The sequence below is a fragment of the Microcaecilia unicolor genome, chromosome 1 (genome assembly GCF_901765095.1).
Source record: "Microcaecilia unicolor chromosome 1, aMicUni1.1, whole genome shotgun sequence".
Lineage (NCBI taxonomy): Eukaryota > Metazoa > Chordata > Amphibia > Gymnophiona > Siphonopidae > Microcaecilia > Microcaecilia unicolor.
In genome coordinates this window covers 305800772-305826468 of record NC_044031.1, presented here as the reverse complement: position 1 = coordinate 305826468, position 25697 = coordinate 305800772, and the positions used below count along the sequence as shown (strand labels likewise).

At 46.5% G+C, this 25697-nt stretch overlaps 1 protein-coding gene across 3 annotated transcripts in view; it reads right to left on the bottom strand.

Moving 5' to 3' along the window:
- Positions 1-25456, bottom strand: part of GGA1 (golgi associated, gamma adaptin ear containing, ARF binding protein 1) — a 145981-nt gene extending 120525 nt beyond the window's left edge. Inside the window, exons 1-2 of one of the 3 annotated variants that reach the window (XM_030207884.1) lie at positions 1456-1465; positions 595-599 (exon numbers count right to left, since the gene is read on the bottom strand). In XM_030207884.1, coding sequence (XP_030063744.1) covers positions 595-598 — 4 coding nt within the window. In that variant the 5' untranslated portion in view covers position 599; positions 1456-1465. Of the gene's footprint in view, positions 1-594; positions 600-1455; positions 1466-25154 lie in introns of those variants that run through there. The other 2 variants (XM_030207875.1, XM_030207865.1) reach the window with 2 other exon arrangements.
- Positions 25457-25697: the final 241 nt, after the last annotated feature.

Here is a 25697-nt window from a genome sequence, read left to right as displayed (position 1 = left end):
CATTGCTTTTGACTCGTAACCACTTGTAACCACTCGCCTCCACCTACCCTCCTCTCTTCCTTCCCGTCCACATTAATTGATTTGATTTGCTTACTTTATTTATTTTTTATCTATTAGATTGTAAGCTCTTTGAGCAGGGACTTCTATGTTTGTGCAGCGCTGCGTATGCCTTGTAGCGCTATAGAAATGCTAAATAGTAGTAATAGTAGTAGTATGGGAAAATTAGGTTCTTACCTTGGTAATTTTCTTTCCTTTAGTCATAGCAGATGAAGCCATTACGTATGGGTTATGTCCATCAACCAGCAGGGGAGATAGAGAGCACTCAAACTTTCACAGTGCCCTCTTGGCCAGCTAGCTCCACTGCCTCTTCAGTATTTGAAGCTTCCAAAGCAGTATGGCAAACCGCAATGGGAATCACAAGAGCTTTCCTCACAGCGAACGATGGCCCATCACAAGGGCATGAACTCATAAAGGAGGGAATGCACATCCTCCTGGAGGGAATAAACTCATCCTCCTTATTGTATAAGTGAAGGGGAACACACGCGCCTCTTCGAGGGAATCACACATCCTCCCAACACACTGGAGGGAATGAACTCATCCTCCTATTTATAGAACTGGAGGGGAACACACGCGCCTCCTGGAGAGAATCAACACATCCTCCAAAAAAAACATGCTGAAGGGAATGAACACATCCTCCTAAATTTAAACTGAACATGAATCCTGAAGATTGTTTTCCAACTTTCTCCCAAGGAAGGAACTTCAGGAAATTAGAACAGAACCTGAAAAACAGATTCACAGCATACAGACAATCATACAGGGAGGGCTCATGGCTTCATCTGCTATGACTAAAGGAAAGAAAATTACCAAGGTAAGAACCTAATTTTCCCTTCCTTGTCATCAAGCAGATGAAGCCATTACGTATGGGATGTAACAAAGCAATCCCTAGATAGGGTGGGAACAAGCCACACCACGCGCTAGCACTTGTGCACCAAAACGCGCATCCCTCCTGGCAGCCACATCCAGCCTGTAATGTCAGGCAAAGGAGAGCTTAGAAGCCCATGTTGCTGCACTGCATATCTCTTGAAGAGAGAGTGCTCCAGTTTCAGCCCAAGAGGAAGAAATCGCTCTAGTAGAATGTGCCTTAAAGGCTACAGGCGGAACCCTGCCGGCCAGCAGATAAGCTGAAGAGATAGTTTCTTTGAGCCAGCGGGCAATAGTGGCTTTAGATGCTGGAGACCCTCTGCGAGAACCGGATAGCAAAACAAACAGATGATCAGAAGTCCTGAAAGAGTTAGTAACTCGCAGATACTGCAGCAGAGTCCTGCGCACATCCAAAAGGTGCAGCTGCCCAAAAGATTCTGGAAACTCTTCCTCTGAAAAAGAGGGCAAGAAAATAGGCTGGTTTAGGTGAAAGGCTGAAACCACCTTAGGCATAAAGGAAGGCACAGTCCGAACCGTGACTCCGGACTCTGAAAATTGCAGAAATGGGTCTCTACAGGACAGCGCCTGGAGCTCTGACACCCGTCTCGCCGAGGTAATGGCCACCAGAAAAACGGCATTCAGTGTCAAATCTTTCTCCGATGCTCGCCGAAGCGGCTCAAAAGGAGATGCCTGCAGGGTTTTCAAAACTAGCCCCAGGTTCCAAGCTGGACAGGGTGCTCGCACTGGAAGTCAGAGCCGAAGCACCCCTCTAAGAAACTGTGCCACATCTGGGTGAGCAGCCAAAGACACGCCTTCCACCTTACCACGAAGGGAGGCCAACGCTGCCACCTGCACCCGCAGGGAATTATAGGCCAAGCCTTTTTGTACACCTTCCTGCAAAAAGTCCAGAATCGGCGAGACAGGAGCCCGTTTTGGAGCCATGGCTCTGGAAGCACACCAAGACTCAAACAGGCACCAAATCCTGGCATAAGCCACGGAAGTGGACCGCTTGCAGGCTTGCAGGAGAGTGGAAATAACTTTATTGGAATAACCTTTATCCCTCAATTGCGCCCTCTCAATAGCCATGCCGTAAGACCGAAGCAGCCGGCGTCCTCCATGGCTACCGGTCCCTGAGTCAACAGGTTCGGTACCAGAGGTAACGGCAGAGGAGCCTCCAGGAGCATCTGTCGGAGGTCTGCATACCAAGGTCTCCTTGGCCAATCCGGGGCGATGAGGACCACTTCTCCTGGGTGCAGCCGAATCCGCAAGAGCAGGCGCCCTATCAAGGGCCATGGGGGAAACACATAAAGTAGACCCGGAGGCCAGGGTTCAGCCAAGGCATCCAACCCCGCCGAGCGAGGATCTCTCCGTCTGCTGAAGAAGCACGGGACATTGGTATTGGCACTTGTCGCCATTAGATCCATCACGGGCTTGCCCCATTTGGCACAGATCTGCAGGAATACTTCGTCTGCCAAATTCCATTCTGCTAGATCGATCTGATGCCTGCTCAGAAAATCGGCCTGCACATTGCTCTGACCTGCAATATGAGCTGCCGACAGACACTGAAGATGCAGCTCGGCCCAGTGGCAAATCAGTTCGGCCTGCGCGGCTAGTGCTCTGCACCTTGTTCCGCCTTGTCGATTTATATAGGCCACCGTTGTCGTGTTGTCCGACATCACTCTGACAGCCAATCCTTCCAGGGTCACTTGAAAGGCCAGAAGCGCCTGAAACACCGCTTTCAACTCTAGGCGGTTGATGGACCACTCCGACTCCTCGGGTGTCCATAGACCATGGGCATGCTTCCCCTTGCAGTGTGCACCCCAGCCCTTCAGGCTGGCATCCGTTACCACTAGGCACCAAACGGGGAGCGTCAGCGGCATTCCTCGCCGCAGCATGCTGTCCAAGAGCCACCACTCCATGCTGAGACGGGCCGCAGGGAGCCAAGTAAGTCTGCATTGGTAATCCTGAGAAATAGGAGACCATCTCCGGAGTAGGGAATTCTGTAGAGGTCTCAGGTGCACTCTCGCCCAGGGTACCACTTCCATCGTGGCTGTCATCGATCCCAGCAGCTGGACAATGTCCCAAGCTCGCGGGCGGGGCATCCTCAGGAGCAGACGGACCTGATTCTGAAGCTTGCACCGCCTTAGCTCGGGTAGGAACACACAGCCCGAGACTGTGTCGAACCTGGCCCCCAAAAATTCGAGAGATTGTGAAGGGGTCAGGTGACGTTTGGCCATATTGACGACCCAGCCTAGAGATTGCAGTACTGAGACCACTCTGGCTGAAGCTTGTAAGCTCTCTGTTGCAGAGTCTGCTCTGATGAGCCAGTCGTCTAGGTACGGGTGAACCCTGATACCTTCTCGCCTGAGAAAAGCAGCTACTACCACCATTACCTTCGAAAAGGTTCGGGGAGCTGTGGCGAGGCCAAAAGGCAAGGCCCTGAACTGGAAATGTTTTCCCAACACCGCAAACCTCAGAAACTTCTGGTGCAGGGGCCAAATCGGTATGTGCAAGTAAGCTTCTTTCAGGTCTAGAGACGTGAGAAACTCTCCTGGCTGAACCGCCGCAATGACGGAGCGCAGGGATTCCATGTGGAAATGCCGCACTCTGAGGGACTTGTTCACTTCTTTTAAGTCCAGAATAGGGCGAAAGGACCCACCTTTTCGCGGCACCACAAAGTAGATGGAGTATCGGCCGCAGGCTTGCTCGGCGGGAGGCACCGGGGTCACTGCCCCTAACTGAATCAGACCTTGTAAAGTCTCCTCCACCGCCGCCCGTTTGACGGCAGAACCACATCGGGACTCCACAAACTCGTCTCTTACTGGGGCGTTGAATTCTATTCTGTATCCATCTCTGATCAGGTCCAGAACCCACTGATCTGAGGAAATCTTGGCCCACTCCTCGACAAAGAGGGAAAGCCGTCCTCCGATGACAAGCATCGAGGAGAGGGCCGGCGCACCATCATTGAGAGGGTCGCCCCTGAACTCCTGGTCTTGAGCCACCGGCTGCGGAACGCTTGTCCGAGCGAAAGGAGTTCCTCTGCTGACCACGGGCACGTGAAGTGAACCCAGCAGAACGCCCCGGGCGGTACCTTCTAGCTTCACGGAAGCGAGGTCTGTACGAGGAGTGGACCGCCTGGCCCTTAGAGGAAGGCCTCTGCCTATCTTCGGGCAAGCGCTGGGGTTTTGGATCACCCAGGCCTTTCACAATTTTCTCCAACTCCTCACCAAATAGGAGAAGTCCTTGAAAAGGCAACTTCACCAACCTTTGCTTAGAGGCCATGTCCGCTGCCCAGTGTCATAGCCACAGACGACGGCGAGCCGCCACTGCTACTGCCATTTGTTTAGCCGAAGCTCTGACAAGGTCATAAAGGGCATCAGCCAGAAAGGACAAGGCCACCTCCATCCGCGGAGCCACATCCAAGAAGGGCTCCGCTCCATCTCCGGGCTGAGCCACTGCATGTTGCAGCCAAGCTAGGCAGGCTCTCACAGCATAACAGCTGCATGCAGACTCCCGAACAGTGAGACCTGCAATTTCAAAGGACCGTTTCAATGCTGTTTCCAGCCTACGGTCTTGAACATCCTTCAGGGCAACACCTCCTTCAACAGGGAGGGTAGTTCTCTTTGTCACCGCAGTGACTAGGGCATCCACTGTAGGCATTTGAAAACGAGCCATATGTCCCTCACGCAGAGGGTATAACTGCCCCATAGCCCTGGAAACTCTCAAAGGTCCCTCGGGGTCAGCCCACTGAGCCGAAACAAGTTCTAGGATGGAGTCATGCAAAGGGAAGGCCCGAGCAGCTTTCTTGGTACTAGCCATCCTGGGATTACACGAGGAGGCCATGCCACTGTCAGGATCTTCAATCGAGAGGGCCTGCAGGGTATCTGAAATAAGCACTGGCAGCTCATCATGGTGGAAAATCCTCACCGCGGAGGGATCATCCAGATCCTGTGGTAAATCCGCACCTGACTCTGGTTCCTCAGACCAAGAACGTCTGTCAGAGTTCTCCGAATCCTCACACCCCGACCACGGGGGGGGGGGGGGAAAGGTGCACCACAATCTGAAGGGGAATTAACCCTTCTGCGCTTATCTTTAGGCCAAGCATCCGGGAAAAAAGCCTCACTGGGCAGTCCCAGGCCAGAATCCATCGGGGGGGGGGGGGGCAATCAGAGGAGCCTCAGGCGACCCTTGAGGAAGGGCTCTTTTCATCATGTATGCTTTATGCAGCAAAAGCACAAAATCCAGGGAGAAAATATCACCCTGGGCACCCAAATCCTGTCCGGTGCTAGCCACTCCTGAAATAACCTCATCTCGAGGTGCCCCACCTGGCTCAGGTCTCTCCGTGTCCACGGAGGCCGCGCCATGCGGTGTAAGCAAAATGGCGCCCGCTGCCAGCTCAGAGCGGGAAGAAACATCGCTTGCCATGCTCGGGCCGGCTCCTACGCCAGTACAGCACGATTTACAGAGCCCTGCTGCTGATTTGCGCTTGCCACAAGTGGAACAGCGCTTTACATTGTCCGCAGCCATCGCCGAAAAACGGCGGTAAATTCCAAAATGGCGGTTTCGCGCCAAAATCGCCCCGATCGCGGGCCCACCCCGGAGGACTTGGAAAACACTCTTACCTCAAAGGATCTAGTGTACAACTACGATCCTGCTGAAAAATCAGGTCAAAAACCTCTGTTCCAGCGTCTCTGCGTTTAAAAACGCGACGCGACTTTTTTTTATTTTAAGCTGTGAGGAAAGCAGAGGTATTGAAGACTCCGGAGGCTCAGATGAGTGGGAAAGGCAGGGAAAGGGTGTACCTATATGCCTGCATCCACTGTTGGTGGGTAAGGACAGGGAAAGCAAGGCAATATGTCCACATCCACAGAGGTATGGGTAAGGCAGGGAAAGGGCTAACCTATGTGCCTTTAAAGTGAAGCTGCTATAGCCTCCAACACCCCGGTTAACAACTGGCAAGCCAGGAACCACCTCCCGGCAGATTTTTCTGGAGCTCGAACAAGCTGCAGCCACCCTGCTAAGGGAGATAGAGAATACTGAAGAGGCAGTGGAGCTAGCTGGCCAAGAGGGCACTGTGAAAGTTTGAGTGCTCTCTACCTCCCCTGCTGGTTGATGGACATAACCCATACGTAATGGCTTCATCTGCTTGATGACAAGGAAAATGCCTTTGTATCGCTCCATGGTGCGTCCACTCCTTGAGTATTGTGTTCAGTTCTGGTCACTGTATCTCAAAACAGATATAATGGAATTAGAAAAAGTTCAAAGAAGAGCGACCAAAATGATAAAGGGGATGGAACTCCTCTCGTATGAGGAAAGGCTAAAGAGGTTTGGGATTTTCAGCTTGGAAAAGAGAAGGATGAGGGGAGATATGATTAAGGTCTACAAATTTCTGAGTGGTGTACAATGAATAGAAGTAAATCGATTTTTTACTAATTGCAAAAGTACAAAAATTAGGGGACACGAGGAAGTTACATGGAAATACTTTTAAAACAAATAGGAGGAAATATTTTTTCACTCAACGAATAGTTAAGCTCTGGAACTCTTTGCCGGAGGATGTGGTAACAGCGGTTAGTGTATCTGGGTTTAAAAAAGGTGTGGACAAATTCCTGGATGAAAAGTCCATAGTCTGCTATTGAGAAAGACATGGGAAGCAACTGCTTGCCCTGGGATTTGTAGAATGGAGTGTTGCCATGATTTGGGTTTCTGCTGGGTACTTGTGACCTGGCTTGGCCACTGTTTGGAAAACAGCATACGGGGCTAGATGGACCATTGGTTTGACCCAGTATGGCTACTCTTATGTTAGAATTCATGCCTAGCCTCTGTTGAAACTGGTGTACAGTTTTTGCTATTGTAAGGCAAAACTCATGGGGTTGAAGGACTCGAGCGTCGGCCACTTGATTCTGAACGCAGAGAAGTAAACTGTTTGTATCTGGATGTGATCTGCATGACAAAATCCCAAATTACCTTTGCTATTTCCTAGCAGATGCAAAGAAATCCTATTATTCCCTGCTTGTTATAAACAAAACTTGCAGCTAAAGTTAAATTCAGCTTGAATTTTATAGCAATTTGTAGCTCAAACAAACATCTTTAATAAGCTGTTCATATATATACACACATCCCAAAACTGAACATACTTAGCTTTGCGATGACCACAATAAATTCTCAAATTCAGCTGATTCTTCTTGGGGTGCAACAGGGATGTCCACTAGTTGGAGCTAATCCCAAACAAAAAATATAACTGTAATGTCAAAAAACCATGTAAAAAAAAAACCACACTCTAATCGTAAGTTTCAGTTCCAGAAACACTTTTTCCTATTTGTTCTCAAATTCCTTGCAGTATCTCAATCCAGAATCTCTACATGGATTATCATGTTTCGTCTTCTGGAGATTCTAAAATTAAAACAAAATCCCCCGCAGTATATAATTCAATATAAACCTGATTTACATTTTGTAGTATTACAACAAGTGACTTCAAGGAGAGGTGGTGACAGCTCTGAGCTTCTGTTGTGAATAGAACAGAAATTTATTTACCAACGGGGTACGATATATCTGGGAAGATTAAAAAAAAAAAAAAAGTGGAATGGAATGCCATGTAGGTTTGGGAATGAATCAGTTATATGAGGGCGCATGCACTGTCTTCTGGCAGTTGAAGGGTAGAGCAGAGTCATGACAGGTACTCTGGTTTAGGGGGTCTTTTACTAAGGTGCGCTGGCGTTTTTAGCACACGTTAAAAACCAATGTATTCCTATGGGCATCTTTAGCGCATGTTTATTTTTAATGCACGCTAAAAGCGCCAGCGCGCCTAAGTAAAAGACCCCCCTTAATGTGCTTTCTATACTATTATTTGATGAAACTATTATAATAGATCACCTTAAGTGGCAGGTTGCCACTGTGAAAAACCTTGTGCTATATTACATGTTTATATGCTACACCAACAAAGGTGAAATTAGATCTTACCTGCTAATTTTCTTTCCTCTAGACCCTCCAGACCGGTCAAGACGCGTGGGTTATGTCCTCCTACCAGCAGAGGGAGACTGAGAAAACACTAAGCTTTTGAAGCCTGTATATATAACCTGTGCAGAACCTCCACTAGCCAGTATACCCCTGACAAAGCAGAGAAACAAAAAACACTAACAACAACTAGCAACCCTGTACGTGGTCACAGTAAACTGCAAAAACAAGAAACATCTTCCGCTTGCTCTTACGGAAACATGTTCCTTTGCCTTTGATAAAACAGTTGGGCTTCTACAGGTGGACTATCAAAGAAGAGCCCCACCTGTCCCGGACTCCTATCACAAAACAGAAATAAACAGTCTGCAATTAGAGAAACAACAATTTACAGCAGCCAAGAATTATCCAACAAACACACCTCCTGGCCTCCAATACAGACAGGGCGGGCTCTTGACCGGTCTGGAGGGTCTAGAGGAAAGAAAATTAGCAGGTAAGATCTAATTTCACCTTCCTCAGCGACCCTCCAGACCGGTCAAGACGCGTGGGACGTACCAGAGCAGTAACTAACTTATGGGAGGGACCTACTAAGGCCAGAGGTCAAAACTGCTGCCCCAAAGCGCACCTCGTCCTTTGCATGCACAGGAATCCTATAATGCTTCACAAAGGAATGCAACGAAAACCAAACCGCAGCCCGACAAATATCTAACAGAGAAATCATACTATTCTCCGCCCACGAGGCTGCCATTCCCCTAGTGGAATGAGCAGACCAGCCCCTAGGCACCACAGGACCCTTCACCAAGTAAGCAGATGCAACCGCCTCCTTCAACCACCGTGCTATGGTCACCTTAGGAGCCGCTGCACCCTTCTTTGGGCCACCATGAAGAACGAACAAACGGTCAGAGGCTCTGAAGTCCTGAGTTCCAGAGAGATAACAACTCAAAACTCTCCTGACATCCAGCTTGACAATACCACGCTGCTCCGAATCTCCAGCCATATCACCCAACACTGGCAGAGAGATGACCTGATTAACATGGAACTCGGAAACCACCTTGGGCAAAAAAGGAAAGCACCGTCCGCAACGAAACCTTTCCCTCAGAAAGGACAAAAATGGTTCCCTAAAAGACAAAGCCTGAAGCTCTGAAACACTCCGTGCTGAAGTAATCGCCACCAACAAGACCGCCTTTAAAGATAAATCCTTACAAGATGCCGATACCAGAGGCACAAACGGAGGCCTGATCAAAGCATCCAAAACTAGCTTCAAATCCCACGGAGGCACCATCCGTCACTGAGGCGGACGCAGCAACTTAATACCCTTCAAAAAACGCACTACCTCAGGCACAGACGCGAAGGACTTTCACTGAAGCTTCCCACGAAAACATGACAAAGCTGCCACCTGAACCTTCAGTGTAGACAAGGCCAGACCTCTATCAACACCATCGTGCAAAAATTCCAAAACTTCCGCCACCGAAGAGTGAAACGGCCGAACTCGATGGTCTTCACACCAGTGCTCAAAGATTCTCCAAACCCGGACATACGCCAAGGAAGTGGATCGTCTACGGCAACTCAACATCGTAGCAAAGCCACTGGACGAAAGCCCCTTCTTCTTCAACTTGTGCCGCTCAAGAGCCAAGCCATAAGCGAAAACCGAGCCGGATCCGGCATGATTATCGGGCCTTGACACAGAACTGATCCCAACAAAGGCAGGGCCGCCGCCCCTGCCAACCGCACCAGGTCTCCATACCATGGTCGACGCTGCCAATCCGAAGCTACCAGAATCACCCAACCGGAGTGATGTTCGATGCGCTATATTACTCGATCGACTAACAGCCACAGAGGAAACACATACAGTCACTCCCGAAGCCAAGGCAACAGAAGAGTGTCGATTTCCTCCGCTCAAGGGTCTCTTCAGCGACTGAAAAAAAAAAAAAAAAAATCTCTGAACTTGCGCATAGCGAGCCGTTGCCCTAAGATCACCGAAAGTCCCCAGACCGACACAACTCACTGGAACACTGACCGAAGAAAAGACCACTCTCTGGGATCTAGAGTGTGCCTGCTGAGATAATCTGCATCTATGTGACCTACCCCGGCCACATGCGCTGCCAAGAGAGCCTGAAGATGAGTTCAACTGCGCCGCCAAGGCTCTTTGTTCCCCCCTTGACGGTTGACATATGCTACTGCCATGGCATTGTCACAGAGCACTCGGACTGCCTTGTGGCGAACCACCGACGTCAAGGCCTGGAGCGCCACCCGAATGGCCCGAGTTTCCAGCCGGTTGATGGACCACTCTGCTTCTGCCCGAGACCACCGGCCTTGAGCTACCTGACTGAGACAATGTGCCCCCCAACCTTGCAGACTGGCATCCGTGACCATTACCAGCCCCTGTGGGGACTCCAACGGCATTCCTTTCCCAAATTGCGCGGACTGAGCCACCAGCGGAGACTGAGACGAGGGGCCACCGACAGCGGACAACACATTTCCAAGTCCTGCGACAGAGGGGACCAACGACTGAGCAGAGCTGACTGTACCTGACGCATGTGCGCCCTGGCCCACGGAACTACCTCTATGGTCGCCGCCATCAGGCCCAGGACCTGACGATAAGTACGGGCCGTCGGCGCCTTCTCTGCAAGGAACCGACGAATCGGATCCTGTAACTTGGAACCAAAAGGCTGCACAAAGGAAAGTGAAGATAAGCTTCCGTCAAATCCAGGGAAGTGAGAAACTCTCCTTTCCTGACCGCACCAGTGACCGACCGCAACGTCTCCATCCGGAAAGAGGGCACCTTGAGTGCCGCATTGACCCTTTTGAGATCTAAAATGGGACGAAAAGTGTCCTCTTTCTTGTGGACCACAAAATAGATCAAATAGCACCCTGAGCGTTGCTGATCTGAAGGAACAGGAACCACGGCTCCCAACGCGAGCAGCCACCGCAGAGTGTCCCTCACTGCTGCCCTCTTGCTCCAAGACCGACAGAGGGATTCCAGAAACACTTCGGGAGAACAGCTTTCGAATTCCAGCGCACATCCGCCTCGAAACACCTTGAGAACCCACTGATCTGACCTGATTTGGGCCCAACTCTGGTAAAACAGACTCAGCCGAGCCCCAACATGCACCAGAGCCTGAGCCCGCACACCTTCATTGGGAATTGTGGCCTGAATACTAACCTCCCGCGGAAAAGCCACGCCCTCCGCGATGACTCTCACGAAAGAACTGTGTGCGCTGGAAAAACCGACCCCTAGAGGTCCTACTACTATTAAACATTTCTATAGCACTACTAGACTTATGCAGAACTGTACAAATTAACATGAAAAGACAGTCCCTGCTCAACAGAGCTTACAATCTAAATTGGACAAACAGACAGCTAGGGGTAGGTCCCACTCGATCTGCCCGGCCTATACTGCTGAGCCTCCCTAAACCGTCCCCGAGAGGAACTAGTTCTGGCCCCTGCCTTGAACCGAAAATCTGGAAGCCATAGAACCTTGGTATCACTAAGACCTCACACTAACTTGTCCAAATCTTCTCCAAAGAGCATAGCTCCCTTAAGTGGCAGAGACCCACAACCATAGCCATATTTTTTGTCTGAAGTAGGCAACAAATCATAAAAGCCTCAGACAAAAAGGATGAACCCATGTCCAAGTCGGCTAACTCCTGACCCCCAGAAGAACCAACATCTACCGAATCATCCAGGAGCTTCTCGGCCCAACGAAAACATGCCCGAGCTACCAGACCCCCACAAACCGAGGCCTGCAGGGCTAGAGCCGACAAAACAAAACTACGCTTGAGAAAAGATCCCAACTTCCTATCCTGAGGATCACGGAGGGCCGTTCCTCCATCAACCGGGATAGCCGTAGCTATAATTACTGCCGTCACTACTGCATCTACCGTGGGAGCCTTAAAGGAATCCCTATCGTCCTGAGGGAGGGGATAAAGCCTCGCCATTGCCTTTGCCACCTTACACGGCAAATCCCATTCCTGACAAATCATCTCCCGGAGATCCTTGTTCATAGGGAAGGATCACGCCTGACGCTGAATGCCCTTCACCAACGGATCCTGGACAGTTTCCCCCAAAGCCACCTCAGGACCAAACTGAAGGGTGGACGACACCTGATCTATGAGTTCCGACAGCTCATCTCTATGGAAAATCCGCACTACTGAAGGATCCTCTCCAGGAATCCAACAATCCTGCTCCTGAGAGCCGTCAATTCCATCTGACTCCCCCAGATCACTAAGCGCAGCTTCTGCAGCTACAGGAGAAAAACATTGCCTGTCCTCTGACCACTCTAACCGTGGTCTCTCAGCCAAGACGGAAATAGCCCCCTCTTCCAATTGGGGGGGGGGGGAGGGGGGGTCCCGATCTCCAGGCCTGATACCGCGTCCAGACAAAATCTGGAGGAAAGCCCACCATTCCTGGACCGTCATTAGGCCCTTTTGTGCCAAAAACGGAGGCCGCAGGCCCAAAACCAGCCGGCTCCACGGGCCGCGTCAGACTCAAGATGGCGGCTGTTCCCGCCGAAACTGTTCCCGCTGACAGCGGCCCTGCCTACGCTCCCGCTGACCCGGAGACTCCCGACACCATCGATCCCTCCGCGGTCAAGTCGGGGGGTGCCGCAGCCACCTTTATAGGTGCACCGCAAAGCTACACTGAGCGCCCGGCGCCTCTACCCCTCGCCACGAGCACGCGCGACATCAGAGGAGCTGGGCCGCCATAAACCACGAGGGAAGGGAAAAGCTGTTCCGCAAACGCGCCAAACCAAAAACTCACTCACACTGCAAAAGCACTGGAGAAAGCGCTGCTCTCTCGTTCCAGCAAGGAATCAAAACCCCCGTTCGGTCCGCTGAAAATAAAGAAATAAATGCCCTTAAAGGCACAGTACTCCAACTCTGGCAGCTGGAAATTGTAAGGCACTCAAGGCTACAATACTGAGAAAGCAGCCGAGGCACAAAGCTGCCAAGCAAAACGAAATAGAATAACTGACCTTAAAGGCACAGTACTCTAATTCTGGCATCTGGAAATTGTAAGGCACTCAAGGCTACAATACTGAGAAAGCAGCCGAGGCACAAAGCTGCCAAGCAAACAGAAATAGAGAGCAGCACAGGGGGAGGGACCCAAACATAGGTGTAACACCCCAGGGGGAAAAACTGGGCCCCACCAGACCCAGGGCCCCAAAGCACTTTTTTTTTTTTTTTTTACACACACACGTACAGGGTACTGCAACAGAATAAAGTTTGGAAAAAAAAAATCCTACGACCCAATGACAAACTACCTCACCAGATTATTGGAGACTGCACAGGCTGTCAACTGCTACCTCTGCTGAGACTGAGAAAATACTGGCTAGTGGAGGTTCTGCACAGGTTATATATACAGGCTTCAAAAGCTTAGTGTTTTCTCAGTCTCCCTCTGCTGGTAGGAGGACATAACCCACGCGTCTTGACCGGTCTGGAGGGTCGCTGAGGAAAGGATGTTTAATACTATTAGTTCAATGCCTGCTCATGTTTACTGTTATCTGTCTATTGACGATAGGTACTGTTGAAATACCAAAAATGTTTAGTTAGAAAAGAAAATTAATCTTGACAGTAACAATTTTGGCAATACTGGTCTGTCTTAAAGACAACAAAAAAGTTGGCTGAACTACCGTTAAGTGTTATAAAATGGATCAGTGTGTGTATTTATGAATGTATGTGTATATATATATATTAAATGTAATCTACTTTCTCTCCAGGTGAGGCAGAGGCATAAAACCAAGCTAGCTGCCTGGCATCTATGGCAAAAAGGTGTTGAAATGGTTGCCAGGTTCGACTGCATTTATGGTAAGAAACTGGAGGAGAAAGCCTGCATCTTTTGGAAGTATACCCTGAACAGCAATGTAGGCTGAAAGCATTACTCCTTGGAATACCTTCTTGCCTAGATGTATGGGTCTATATTAAAATTCATCGAGGTGACCTTAGCTACTTACTAGTGAACACAAGAACTTGACCTACTTGAAAACAGCGTTTAGAAGGCCGTGTATTGGCATATCAAACAATGGTTTCTTTTGTTCTATAGAAAGCCTTAGAAAGTTAAGGAAATCAGAATATGAAAAGGTAGGGAGTATGCCGTGGGGTGAATAAATTTTGGTTAAGAATGATTCTTTGTTGCTCAGTTCCATCTTTAATAGTAAGAATCTTCAGTTGTATAAAAGTAGCTTCATGCACAGTTTAGTGTGCTATTGCTCAAAGACATTATATCTGCATCTTCAGCTCAGCTTCAAACTAACCTTTTCCAAACCACTGAAGCCTGTTCTTTAAGAACTGGTGGGGGCAAGCCACATACAGTGACAAAGCCAGTCTTCTAGTTATAGGAGTGGAATCAGAGATCAAAAAGATCATAGCACCGGTGGATCTGGAGCAGTGATGCCAGGCCTATGTTAGAGTCCACAGGGGAAAAAGTAACAGGAAAGGGAAAAACAATGGTAGACAAGTAGAAACAGAAGTGGTCTGTGCAAAACCTATGGAAGGAACCCCTCCATGCAACAAAGCAGGCCTCTGTAAAGAAGATCACTGGTCTGTATGGATGAATTGCTGGTTGCATAGACACCTCAGTGCAGAGTGCAGTAGTGGTAGCCTGTGCAGAGGAGGCACCAAGTGGCTGTTTGTGTAGACAGAAGTTGCCCAGAAACCTCACTGTACACACCATGCTACCCATCCTTTGTGATAAGACACAAGGGGACTACTAGTACAGCAAGGAAGTTGTTCTAAAAGCCTCAGTGCTGATCTTATTGTGTAGTCTACACTTTTGAAGGCCAGTCTGGGACATCTTGACTTCAGACCATAGTAAGAACTAACATAGCATGTGGTAAAGAGGCACCATGGACAGGCCTGGGACCTCAGTAAACACAGCCACACAGGGGATTAAAGGTGAAAGGAAAATATTTATTTACATGCAGAGAATTGTATAGCCTGTTCTCTCCACAGGTCAGAGATAAATAAAACATACAAAGCCCCTTCTTATAGTCACTATCTCTCGCTCCCATGGCCTGCTCCTGTAGGTCCATGGAACACACTTAGTCACCCCTCCACCAGGAAACCCAACCACCCTATATCTTTCTGGAATTCCCACCATTTCAGTTTCAATAAACACACTGGGCACTACTTGGCCCTGATTTCCCAAGTCTGTCTACTAGGTTGAAAGACAAACTTCTCCATTGCTCTATAATTCTCCCTTATCCTCCCTTCTATAACTGCACTGTTCACAGAAGAAAGCATTTATAAACAACTTGAAACTCTGAAAGTGGACAAAGCTAAAGGGAAGACTGGATACATCCCAAGATACTGAGGGAGCTCACAGAAATCCTGGTGGGACCTCTTAAGGATTAATAAATATTTAGAGACGGGAGAGGTTCCGCAGGACCGGAGATGAGATGTGCCCCCTCTTCACAAAAGCAGGATCAGGGAAGAGGTGGGAAGCTACAGGGCCACTTAAGTCTCACATTGGTGGTAGGAAAAATAATGTCACTGCTGAAAGAACACATAGTTAACTTTCTAGGATCCAACAGGTTGCAGGATCTGAGGCAACAAAGGAAAATCCTGCCAAATGAATCCGATTGACTTCTTTGACTGGGTGACCAAAGTACAGGATGTAGGACATGTGCTAGATATAAGTTACTTGGATTTCAGCAAAGCTTTAATACAGTTCTCCACAGAAGACTCATGAATAAGTTAAGAGGCCCCGCTTGGAGTGCTGTGTTCAGTTCTGCTAAGAACAAAAAAAGACTCGAAGCAGTTCAGAGAAAAGTGACAAAAATGATATGGGGTTTTCATCAAAAGACAAATGAGGAGAGACTTGAGAACCTAAGCATGTATATCCTGGAGGAAAGGAGAGACAGGGGTGATATGAATTAGACATTCCAACATTTGAAAGGTATTAATCTACAAACAAACCTTTTCCAGAGACAGGAAGGTGGTAGAACTAGAGGACATGAATTGAGGTTGCAAAGAAGGAAAGGGGGACGGACTCGGACTCAGGAATAATGTCAGGAAGTACTTTTTCATGGTGAAGATACATGGAATGCCCTCCCGTGGGAGGTGGTGGAGATGAAAACCATAAAGAAAATCAAAAATTCATGTAATAAACACAAAGGAATCCTGTATAGAAGGCATGGAACCAAACAGGCTTAGCAGTGATTAGATGGCAACACCCATAATTGGGAAGCAAAACCAGTGCTAGGCAGACTTCTAAAGTTTGTGCCCTGATCGTGGCTGGACAGATTTGGATGGGCTGGAGTGGGGGCTTAAATGACAACTTCAAAAGTTGGAGAACAAGCTCAGTGCCGGGCAGACTTCTAAGGTCTGTGCCCTGAAAATGGCAAGGACAAAATCAAGATCAAGTATACATATGTAGTACCACATCATACCTTATGCTGAGTTTATATTATTGAGCTGACTGAATGTACCAAACAGATCTTTATCTGCTCTCATCTACTATGTAATGCCCATCTATCCTTTCCCTATTCCTCTGCCCATCCTGTCAGATCCCATCTCCATTTCCATCCTCTGAAATCTCTCCGTCTCCAATCCCCTCCCCACCTCATCCCTATCTCTCTTCCCAGCACTAATCACCAAGATTTAATCTTCAGTGCTAACCCAAAAACAGCAACCAAACAAAGCAATTAGCTAGAAAATTGCAGATTTGTGAAAATGTGCCACAAAATTTGCAACTGCTGCCAGATCTTGAAAAACCTGCAGGAGGAAACTAGGAGGTTGTGATCAAGGCCATTTTAAAAACCCATATTCCACAGCAGGACGAAACAAAGTGCCCTCTACATGGATTTCTTTGGAAACAGAGTTTCATAAATTTGGCCCAGCAAATGAAAAGGTACACGTTCATGTTCTGGTTAATCTGAAATGTCTGAGAGACTGTCTTAAATAGTGTGATTTGAGAGGATCCCAGAGGCTGCACAGGAGCATATTAGACCAGATATGGTTACTCTGGGCCAAGACCACAGGATACTTTAAATCAGTGTTTCCCAAGTTGGTCCTGGAGTACCCCTTTGCCAGTCAAGTTTCCAGGATATCCACAAATGTGCATGAAAGATTAGTATACAATGGAGGCAGTCTATGCAAATCAATCTCGTGCATATTCATAGTGGACATCTTGAAAATCTGACTGGCAAGGGGTTACTCTAGGATTGGACTTGGGGAAACACTGCTTTAAACAGACAGTTTACAAAGCACTCAAAATAAATCTGGCAACCATTGATGCCAGTAGAACGGGTGTGATGTGCTGCTCCCTGCAATTATATCCTGAAACCAAGAAGGCAGATGAATTCTATACATAGGCTTCAAATTATTTAAAAACGTAATAATCAAGAGGACACTAAACAAGTAATTGAGAAGTGTTCTCAAGTGATCACTGGATTAAAAAAATAAAGTGTCCGATATAAAGCAGGAGTTAGGGTAGCTATTTCAACCTGGATAAGTCCGGCTCACTGGGTCACACCCAGATTTTCAGCAGCACTTACCTGGACACAAACTGAAAATCTGGTCAGACCTTCTCAGCACCACCTGAGCAGTGCTGGGTGGGCAAGAGTGTGCAAAGCAACAATATTCAGTCTGCTAAACGGGTATCTATCCGGATAAGTTGGGAAGCAAACAGGATGTTACAACTTTATGGTCTGAATATTGCCGGTACCTGAGTAAGCGCAGCCAGCCCACATTATACTGGGATACTCAGTGCCTCTATCTAGGCACAGCCCCACACTAATAATTGAGTATAAAAAGCTTGTAGTGGCTGGCATGAAGGAAAAATAAATAGGCCAACTGCCCTGGACTGAAATTTACCTAAAAATATTTTTAGCTGAGGGATGAGATACAGTTCACAATAAGAGCTAGTTATACTGCTAATACACTGTACTCCATCAGAAGGTCAAAACTCTGCATGCTTGCTCCAAAATCCCAAATGAAAAAAAAAATTTTTTTAACATTGATCCATTGGAATATGTTATCAACCCCCCTACAGATCTGCTGAATTTGAAGCGTTCCACATCACTCAGGCCGAAACAAGTTCAGCTAAGTCACTGAAGTGCAAGGATCACTAGTTAACTATTAAGATCCCATCTGTAGTTTTGCCAATATAGCTCAATTTTACCTGCAGCACACATAGAGGCATATTTTCAAAGCACTTTGGGAGGCTAAGTTCCATAGGTTTCTATGGAACTTTGGGAGGCTAAGTGCTTTGAAAATGAGCCTCATAGCCAGTACAGCGAATTATGGTAGCACCTCCATGTACAAAGAGTTTGTCTGTGGTATTGCAGTATAAAATTCCCATTGCCATGTGGTACCATTTGGCAACTTAGAGATCACTGTCAAATATCATCACAAGATCCCTGTCCTGTTAGATGCAATCACTCACACTCGCCTTTCTAAACACATAATATTTTTTACCCTTTCCTTCAAAAGCCGTAATATCTTCTGCCTCAGTGCACTCATAATGTTTCTCCTACTCCATCATAAGAACATAAGAGTAGCCTTACTGGGTCAAACCAATGGTCCATCTAGCCCAGTATCCTGTTTTCTACACAGTGGCCAAGCCAGTCCACAAGTACCCAGCAGAAACTCAAATCGTGGCAACACTCCATACTACAAATCCCACAGAAAGCAGTTGCTTCCCATGTCTGTCTCAATAGCAGACTATGGACTTTTCATCCAGGAATTTGTCCAAACCTTTTTTTAAACCCAGATACACTAACTGCTGTTACCTCATCCTCCGGCAAAGAGTTCTAGAGCTTAACTATTCGTTGAGTGAAAAATATTTCCTCCTATTTGTTTTAAAAGTCTTTCCATGTAACTTCAAGTATCCCCTAGTCTTACTCAAGGCATTATAGTATTTTCGTTCTTATTCACCATCCCTTCCTAATAATTCCTAGCATCCTGTTTGCTTTTTTGGCCGCCGCCGCACACTGAGAAAAAGATTTCAGCGTATTATCTATAACGACACCCAGATCTTTTTCTTGAGCATTGACCTCCAAGGTGGACCCTAGCATCAAGTAACTATGATTCGAATTATTCTTGCCAACGTGCATCACCTTGTATTTGTCCACATTAAATTTCATCTGCCATTTGGATGCCCAGTCTTCCAATTTTCTAAGGTCTTCCTGCAATATTTCACAGTCCGCACGTGTTTTAACAACCTTGAATAGTTTTGTATCATATGCAGATTTAATCACCTCACTCATCATTCTGATTATAAATATGGAAAATAGCACCAGTCCCAATACAGACCCCTGTGGCACGCCATTTCTCTCCACTAAGAAAAATGACCATTTAACCCTACCCTCTGTCCAATAACCAATTCCTAATCAAGGCTCCCTGAAATGTTAAACAGCTGTACAAACCTGCCCTTCCAAAGCTTAAAACACTGATACCCAAACAGGGTCACAAAATCCGTATTTGGTGTTGCGACCAAGCTTGAATGAACCCCCCCCCCCCCCATCATCAGACCAAGCCTGCACTATAATTAGGCCTATGAAGGCTCCACTGAAGGTGGGGGATTAATGTAGCATTGCAGCCAATGTTTTGGAAGGGCCAGAAGCAATGGCATAGGCAGCAGGGTAGGGCCCGGGGGGGGGGGGGGGAGTCAAGCCTTTAGGAACCTAAAATGGGCTTTAAGGCACTACTGGCTGAAGACCCTCTACCCAAACCTTGTTCTGAATGATACAGTACAACATCTGTAATGCATTTCCTGTTTAAGAGTGCCAGGCTCAATTGATACTGGCCCCTTTTAATGGGATGATGTTCTGTTACTACTTTCCTGAAATAATTCTTAGTGAAAGAAATTGTGGCAAATATTATTGGGACTTTTCCTACACGAGGCCCTACCCCTCAATGTGTTCTCAACTATTAACAAAGCTTCCAACTGAGGAGGTTCATGTATGGGTTAATAACTAGAGTCCCTAAAAAAATATCTGACAAATCACACCCCAAATTATGTAAAATATTGGTAAAATGTGTAGAATCCTCAATGTAGGAGTCAATTAACGGACATGATGATGGAAAAAGAAATCCACAAATTTGGATAAGAGTTCCAAGACAGACCCATTGCCAGAGATAATGGGTCTACTTGGAGGATGTGTGACAGACTTGTGTATTTTTGGTAAGATGTAAATGATGGAAACAACTAGAGATTTTACTATCAAAAAGTCTTTTTCTTTTGGGGTTAGGAACCCTGCGCCTGCTGCCAAATCTACAACCGTTGCAATTTCTTTTTGTAAAGTCTATGTGGGATCTCCTTGAAGAGGGACATAGTATTCATGATCTGAAAGTTGCCTATAGAATTCTTGTACATAACCTGTTCGATTGAGAACTACAATCCCATCTCCCTTCCTTATCCATGGGTTTGATAACTACATCTATATTTCTCACTAGTGACTGAATAACCTTAAACTCCTCAGGAAGTCAGACTGAAATACCTTACTTTTCTCCAAAGTGAGAACATCCTTCTGCACACATTGGCTGAAAGAATAAATTAAAGGATCAAATGGACCTGAAGGCATCCATATGGATGGATTTTTAATGATGAGGTATCTCCATGTGAGGTTATTAGTCTTAGAAGACATATGGGCTATTTGGAGCTTACGAGTGAATCTGAACAGATCATTACTAGTCTGGAAAACATTGTACCTAGTGATGAGAACAAAAGATAAACATTTCTATAAAATTGAAATTTCACTTCTACTTAATGAGAGGAAAGGTTAAAGAATGTCTATCTCCAACTGGGGTAACACTACATGGTTGTGCCCCTGCCTCTCCCCCATGGTCCTCGACTTGGCTAATCTTTTTGTAGCGTCTTTTGAAACCTTTAAAGGATCATCCTTTTAAAGATGGAATCTCTCTGTATAAACATTATATTGACAATATATTCATAATATGGAAAATAGGAACGCAAAAAGATCACGCACATTCCTCAATCTCCTTTTAAAGATGGAATCTCTCTGTATAAACATTATATTGACGATATATTCATAATATGGAAAATAGGAATGCAAAAAGATCACGCACATTCCTCAATCTCCACTATCCTAACTGTGGAGGGCTAAAATATAAATCCACATACGCGACCAGTTTCTCATACATCTGCACATAGCTATGGAACGCACTACCGAAGGCCATAAAAACAACGCAAGACCTAACCATCTTACAAAGGCTACTGAAAACAGATCTTTTCAAGAAGGCATACCATAAACATCCATCTTAAATACTAAATAACAACACTATACACGATCTACACAAAAACAAAATCTTACCACATGACAAGCACTACCATAATGGATTCTTCTCTACCATGCATGTATGCACATGATATATATATATATATATATATATATATATATACCATGATCTGCTCCATATGTTCCATGTATGTTACCATGTATGTATTGCACCTTAACGCAATACAATCTGTAATTCAATTACCCGGAAATGGCAACCGCCATTACGGCAAATGTAAGCCACATTGAGCCTGCAAATAGGTGGGAAAATGTGGGATACAAATACAAATAAATAAATAAATATTGAATGCCTATGGTCATTTCATTCATGGTTGAACACTAGAAACCCAAATCTTAGATTTAAAATGTCATATCATTGTGACGAGCTCAGTTTTCTAGATGGATGTCAAGAAAATTAGTAACTCTTTTTGACACAAGTACATCTATAAAAAAAAAACCCACTAATCAGAATACCTATTTACACTATACCAGCTTTCAAAATAGGAATCTCAAGAAGAATCTCTCTCTCTCTGAAAAGTTCTAAAGTTGCGGAGACTTTACAGTGACTTTGTTGATTTCGAGGTGCAGGCTGCTGCTAAGGCTTCTATATTCAGAGCAAGGGGATATCCCGAGAAACAAATTTTGGAAGGACTACACAGAGCAAAAGTCATTTTTACAATGCTGTCCAAAGATGATTGACCGATTGTTAATAAGTATCCCTGTGTTGGAACTTCATTGCTTACCCACAATCTTTGTGTATTTGTTGTTCCATCTGGTGTCCTTGAAGAACTCTTCTGCTTTTTTTTTTTTTTACACTACTTTACTGAGCAGCATCCCTGAAAAGGAAGCCAGAATCTGCCTTCTTCTAGCTTCAGTTGGGATGCTCTGCTCAATACCAATTCCTCTCCTATGCCGATTGTGATCTAAACCTATAATGAAGGGCAGTAAATCACATTACACTTTCATGTACCAACCCTGAGGATTAAAAACTACCACATTTTTAAGGGCAACAACGTACAAGCTAACCTCTGTCAACAGAGCCTCTAATTTGTTTCACACATTATTCTACCACATGACCTTCCAAGATACTGCTCTCCTCTCTCAACTTCAATCATCTTATTCTTCGTGACTAACACATTCTGGTAGACTTCTCACTTTTGGCGATTTTAAACCATTTTAAACTATTTGTGGAAGTTTGGAAGTGGGTTAGTTTCACTTTTTTTTAATTTTTTAAACTACCCTTTCAACTACTTCAAACTAGAGAGTTGAATGGGATCCCCACTGGAGTCTCACCTGTCCCTACCCACCCCTGCAAGAATTTAACAGGTACTTTAAAAAAAAATTCCAGTCAGCTCTCTCAGTCTCTCTCTCTGGGTTCGAGCTGCAGCACTGCAGGCAAGCAAGGAACAGAAGATGGAATACACATGTAAGACTTCTCTGATTCACTTGCACTGTGTGCTAAGAGGTCGTCACATGCACGCACCAGTAAGTCATGTGACATCTGATGCTCGTGCCTATGTCAGAGCTGAGGTCTGCGCAACAGCCTGGGAGCAAAGAGGATTAATAGTAACATAATAAATGACAGCAGATAAAAACCAGAATGGTCCATCCAGTCTGCCCAATAGTCACACACATTATCAATCCATGATTAAATCAACAATGAATGTGATATTATATACTTGTTTTTCTGTGGCGTTTCTGGGACATAAGACCATAGAAATCCGCCCGGCCCTAGCTTTATGTTTCAACTGTTGGAGTTGCCCTTGAAGCCCACTCCAGCTTATTCATCTTCTCATTTGGGGAACACAGAACATAAAGGTCTGTCCAGCATTGTCCTCATGTTCCAGCCACTAAAGTTGCTAAGCCCTTTCCAGCACTCCTAAACCAGATTGCTATATATGAGACACAGGCTGTACAAGTCTGCCTGGTATCGGCCCTAGTTCATCACAGTCGGAGTCGCCATCTAAGTGCCACTCAACACATCCACACACATGCAGCCATTTACGTTTTTTTTATAACTTTCATTTTGTAATTAGAGATCCTCTGTGTTCATTCCACATCTTTTTGAATTTCATCACGATTTGTGTCTCAACTACCTCCTTAATGGAGACGTTCCACATCTGTGCTGTTAAAGCGAGGAGGAGGAGAAGACAGCACTCAAAGAACTTGGTACTCGGTAGGTAAGAGGCTGGTGTAACTGCAGCATACACTTCCATGGGAACCCCGCAGGAACTGCTTCCGTCCCTGTGGAAATCCCTTGGGTTCCATGGGATTCCCCGTAAACCCCGTTCAGGTCTCTACTTCAAACTTACTAACATAAGAATTCGCTGACAAATACCCTATGACCTTTTGGAAGGTCAGATATATTCAAAGCTCACAGCCTCTTCTAGTAAAACATCTGCATCGTTGAAAGACTGAACATTAAAATATTCCTCATACGGTGTAAGCTACCCTCCTTCCTGCTACAGCCAAATAACATCTCAAATCTTCCAGTTCCCTGAATCCTTGGGTTACTGCATATCTCAACTACTCATATGTTCCCAAGTGGCCAGATATTAAGCTCCACCTCTAGAAGAGTTGTCCCAACTCCCAGGGATCCCAATGATGCACTTGGTATCCCTCTGAGCTCTGGCATATTCTATGCTGTCAATCCCTCAGCCTCCTGCCCCTTATGTCTTTTTTATCATTTTGCAAGTTTTATGATATATTATTATAACATAATTAACATGGTATTATTTTTTTTTTTACTTGGTCCTTACCCTCACCAAGAGATGGGTCATCAGAATCAACAGTAGATTATGTCCACCAAAACTAAGCTCCCCACACGTGGGGGGTTAATTTCATAATAGGATGCCTATGTGAACCCTCCCCCCCCCCCCCCCCCCCCAAAAAAAGATATCTTATAAAGGCAACATAAGGGTCTATGTATCTTTATAACATGGGCTTGTACAAGAATCCCAGTAGCATACAATTCACCTTTGGAGCAGGTGTAAAAGTGTGCAGGTACTCATTCCACCCCCCTTCCCCCAGGAACATATACAAGTCATATTATAAAGGTGTTTATGTGTGCTGAAAAGATTTTTCAAAATTAAAACGTGTTTTACACAGAAAACGTTTTGTAAAATTATTCCTCTCAGTGTTCAGAGTGAGTGCCAAAGGGTTCCAAGCAAGGCACATCTTTCCCCACACTTTGCCAGCGTCTTTTCTGTCAGTGATGCAACGTGGGCACAAACTAATTTGGTATGTGCTATTCAAGTCCTGAGAATAACTAGAACCAGTGAGGTTGAGGATAGGCACCACTTTTTGTCAAGTTTCACCAACTTCAAAATCCTTCCACCCTGGGAGGTAGGCATATCATGCACCAGTGACAGTGGGGGAAGCAAGATAAGAAGAGTAAAGATACCAGCTACAGTTGCCCAGTTCCAACAGGGAGATGTTTTTGGCCAGACTTGGTTTTGAACTTGCACCCCCAAAACAGAGGTCTTGGTAGCCCTGGATTTTGCCCAGTAAAATCTGTACTGCAGCAAGGTCTCACAATACACTAGAATAGGGCATTAAAAAGTCAGGACTGGCACAAAATATTCCTCTTGAAAGCGGGTAATTTGGTAGCTATGTGAATGCCCGCGCACCCTCATATTAAGTACTAAGTAAACTTTTGCACGGTGTTCACGGCCAAGCGGCATTGGTGTTCAGCTGAGCTCCCGTAGCTCTGACTAGTTGTCTGCTAGGCGAGAAGGAACAGGAGCGGTAGTGGACCCTGAAGTTAGAACTACACCAGTGCATGGACAAAAACCGTCCCGGAGGAAACAGCAATTTATTCGCGAGACACCTGCCCCCCCTGGGGTAGGTAGGTTATTATCACGCGAATAAGTTGCTGTGTCTCTGGGGCGAGGGGGGCTGTAATCACGCGCCGGGGCTGACGTCACTCTATCCTCGCGGCCCGTTCCCGGAAGCAGGATCTAGAGCAACCTCCTTTCCCACCCACGACCCTCGAGCCCTTCCCCGGCCAGTTCTACTTAGCGGGTTCCAGTTTGGCGTCACTTACTAATCCGTGACTCCAGACTCTCATCCATCTCCCCCTTTCCTCTCGCAGTAGCGACCGCCGCTTCAATTCCACCAGCCGTAACTCTCGCGAGACTTGCCGAGGAAGACGTCTTAAAAGAGCAACGCCAGCACCGCCCTTGGGCCTTTAAAGTGGCGAGTAAGTCGCCGCCTAGGAGGACCGTAGCAATAGCTGTGGGGAAGGGAAGAACAAAACGCGTATAGAAAAAAAATAAAACCAACATTTAGCTCTGCAGTTATAAGATCAGCGGAGCCCCAGGAGAAAACTGGCTAAACAGGTAAAAGGACTCCAGCCAAACTTCTCTCTCCCCCCCCCCTCCTCTTGCTATTTTGGGAGGGCTCCGACTCCTCCTACAACAACCGTGTCTCTATACCACAGCATGTGCAATGGAAGGTTTGAGTCGCCAAGGAGGTTTACGCAAATATACCTCATGAATATTCGAAGCGAGAACCCGGAAGTGCCTGACTCTCTCTCACTAGGGCACGTGAGCGAACCTCTAGCCAGTGGGGTGGAGCTGCGGGGTTG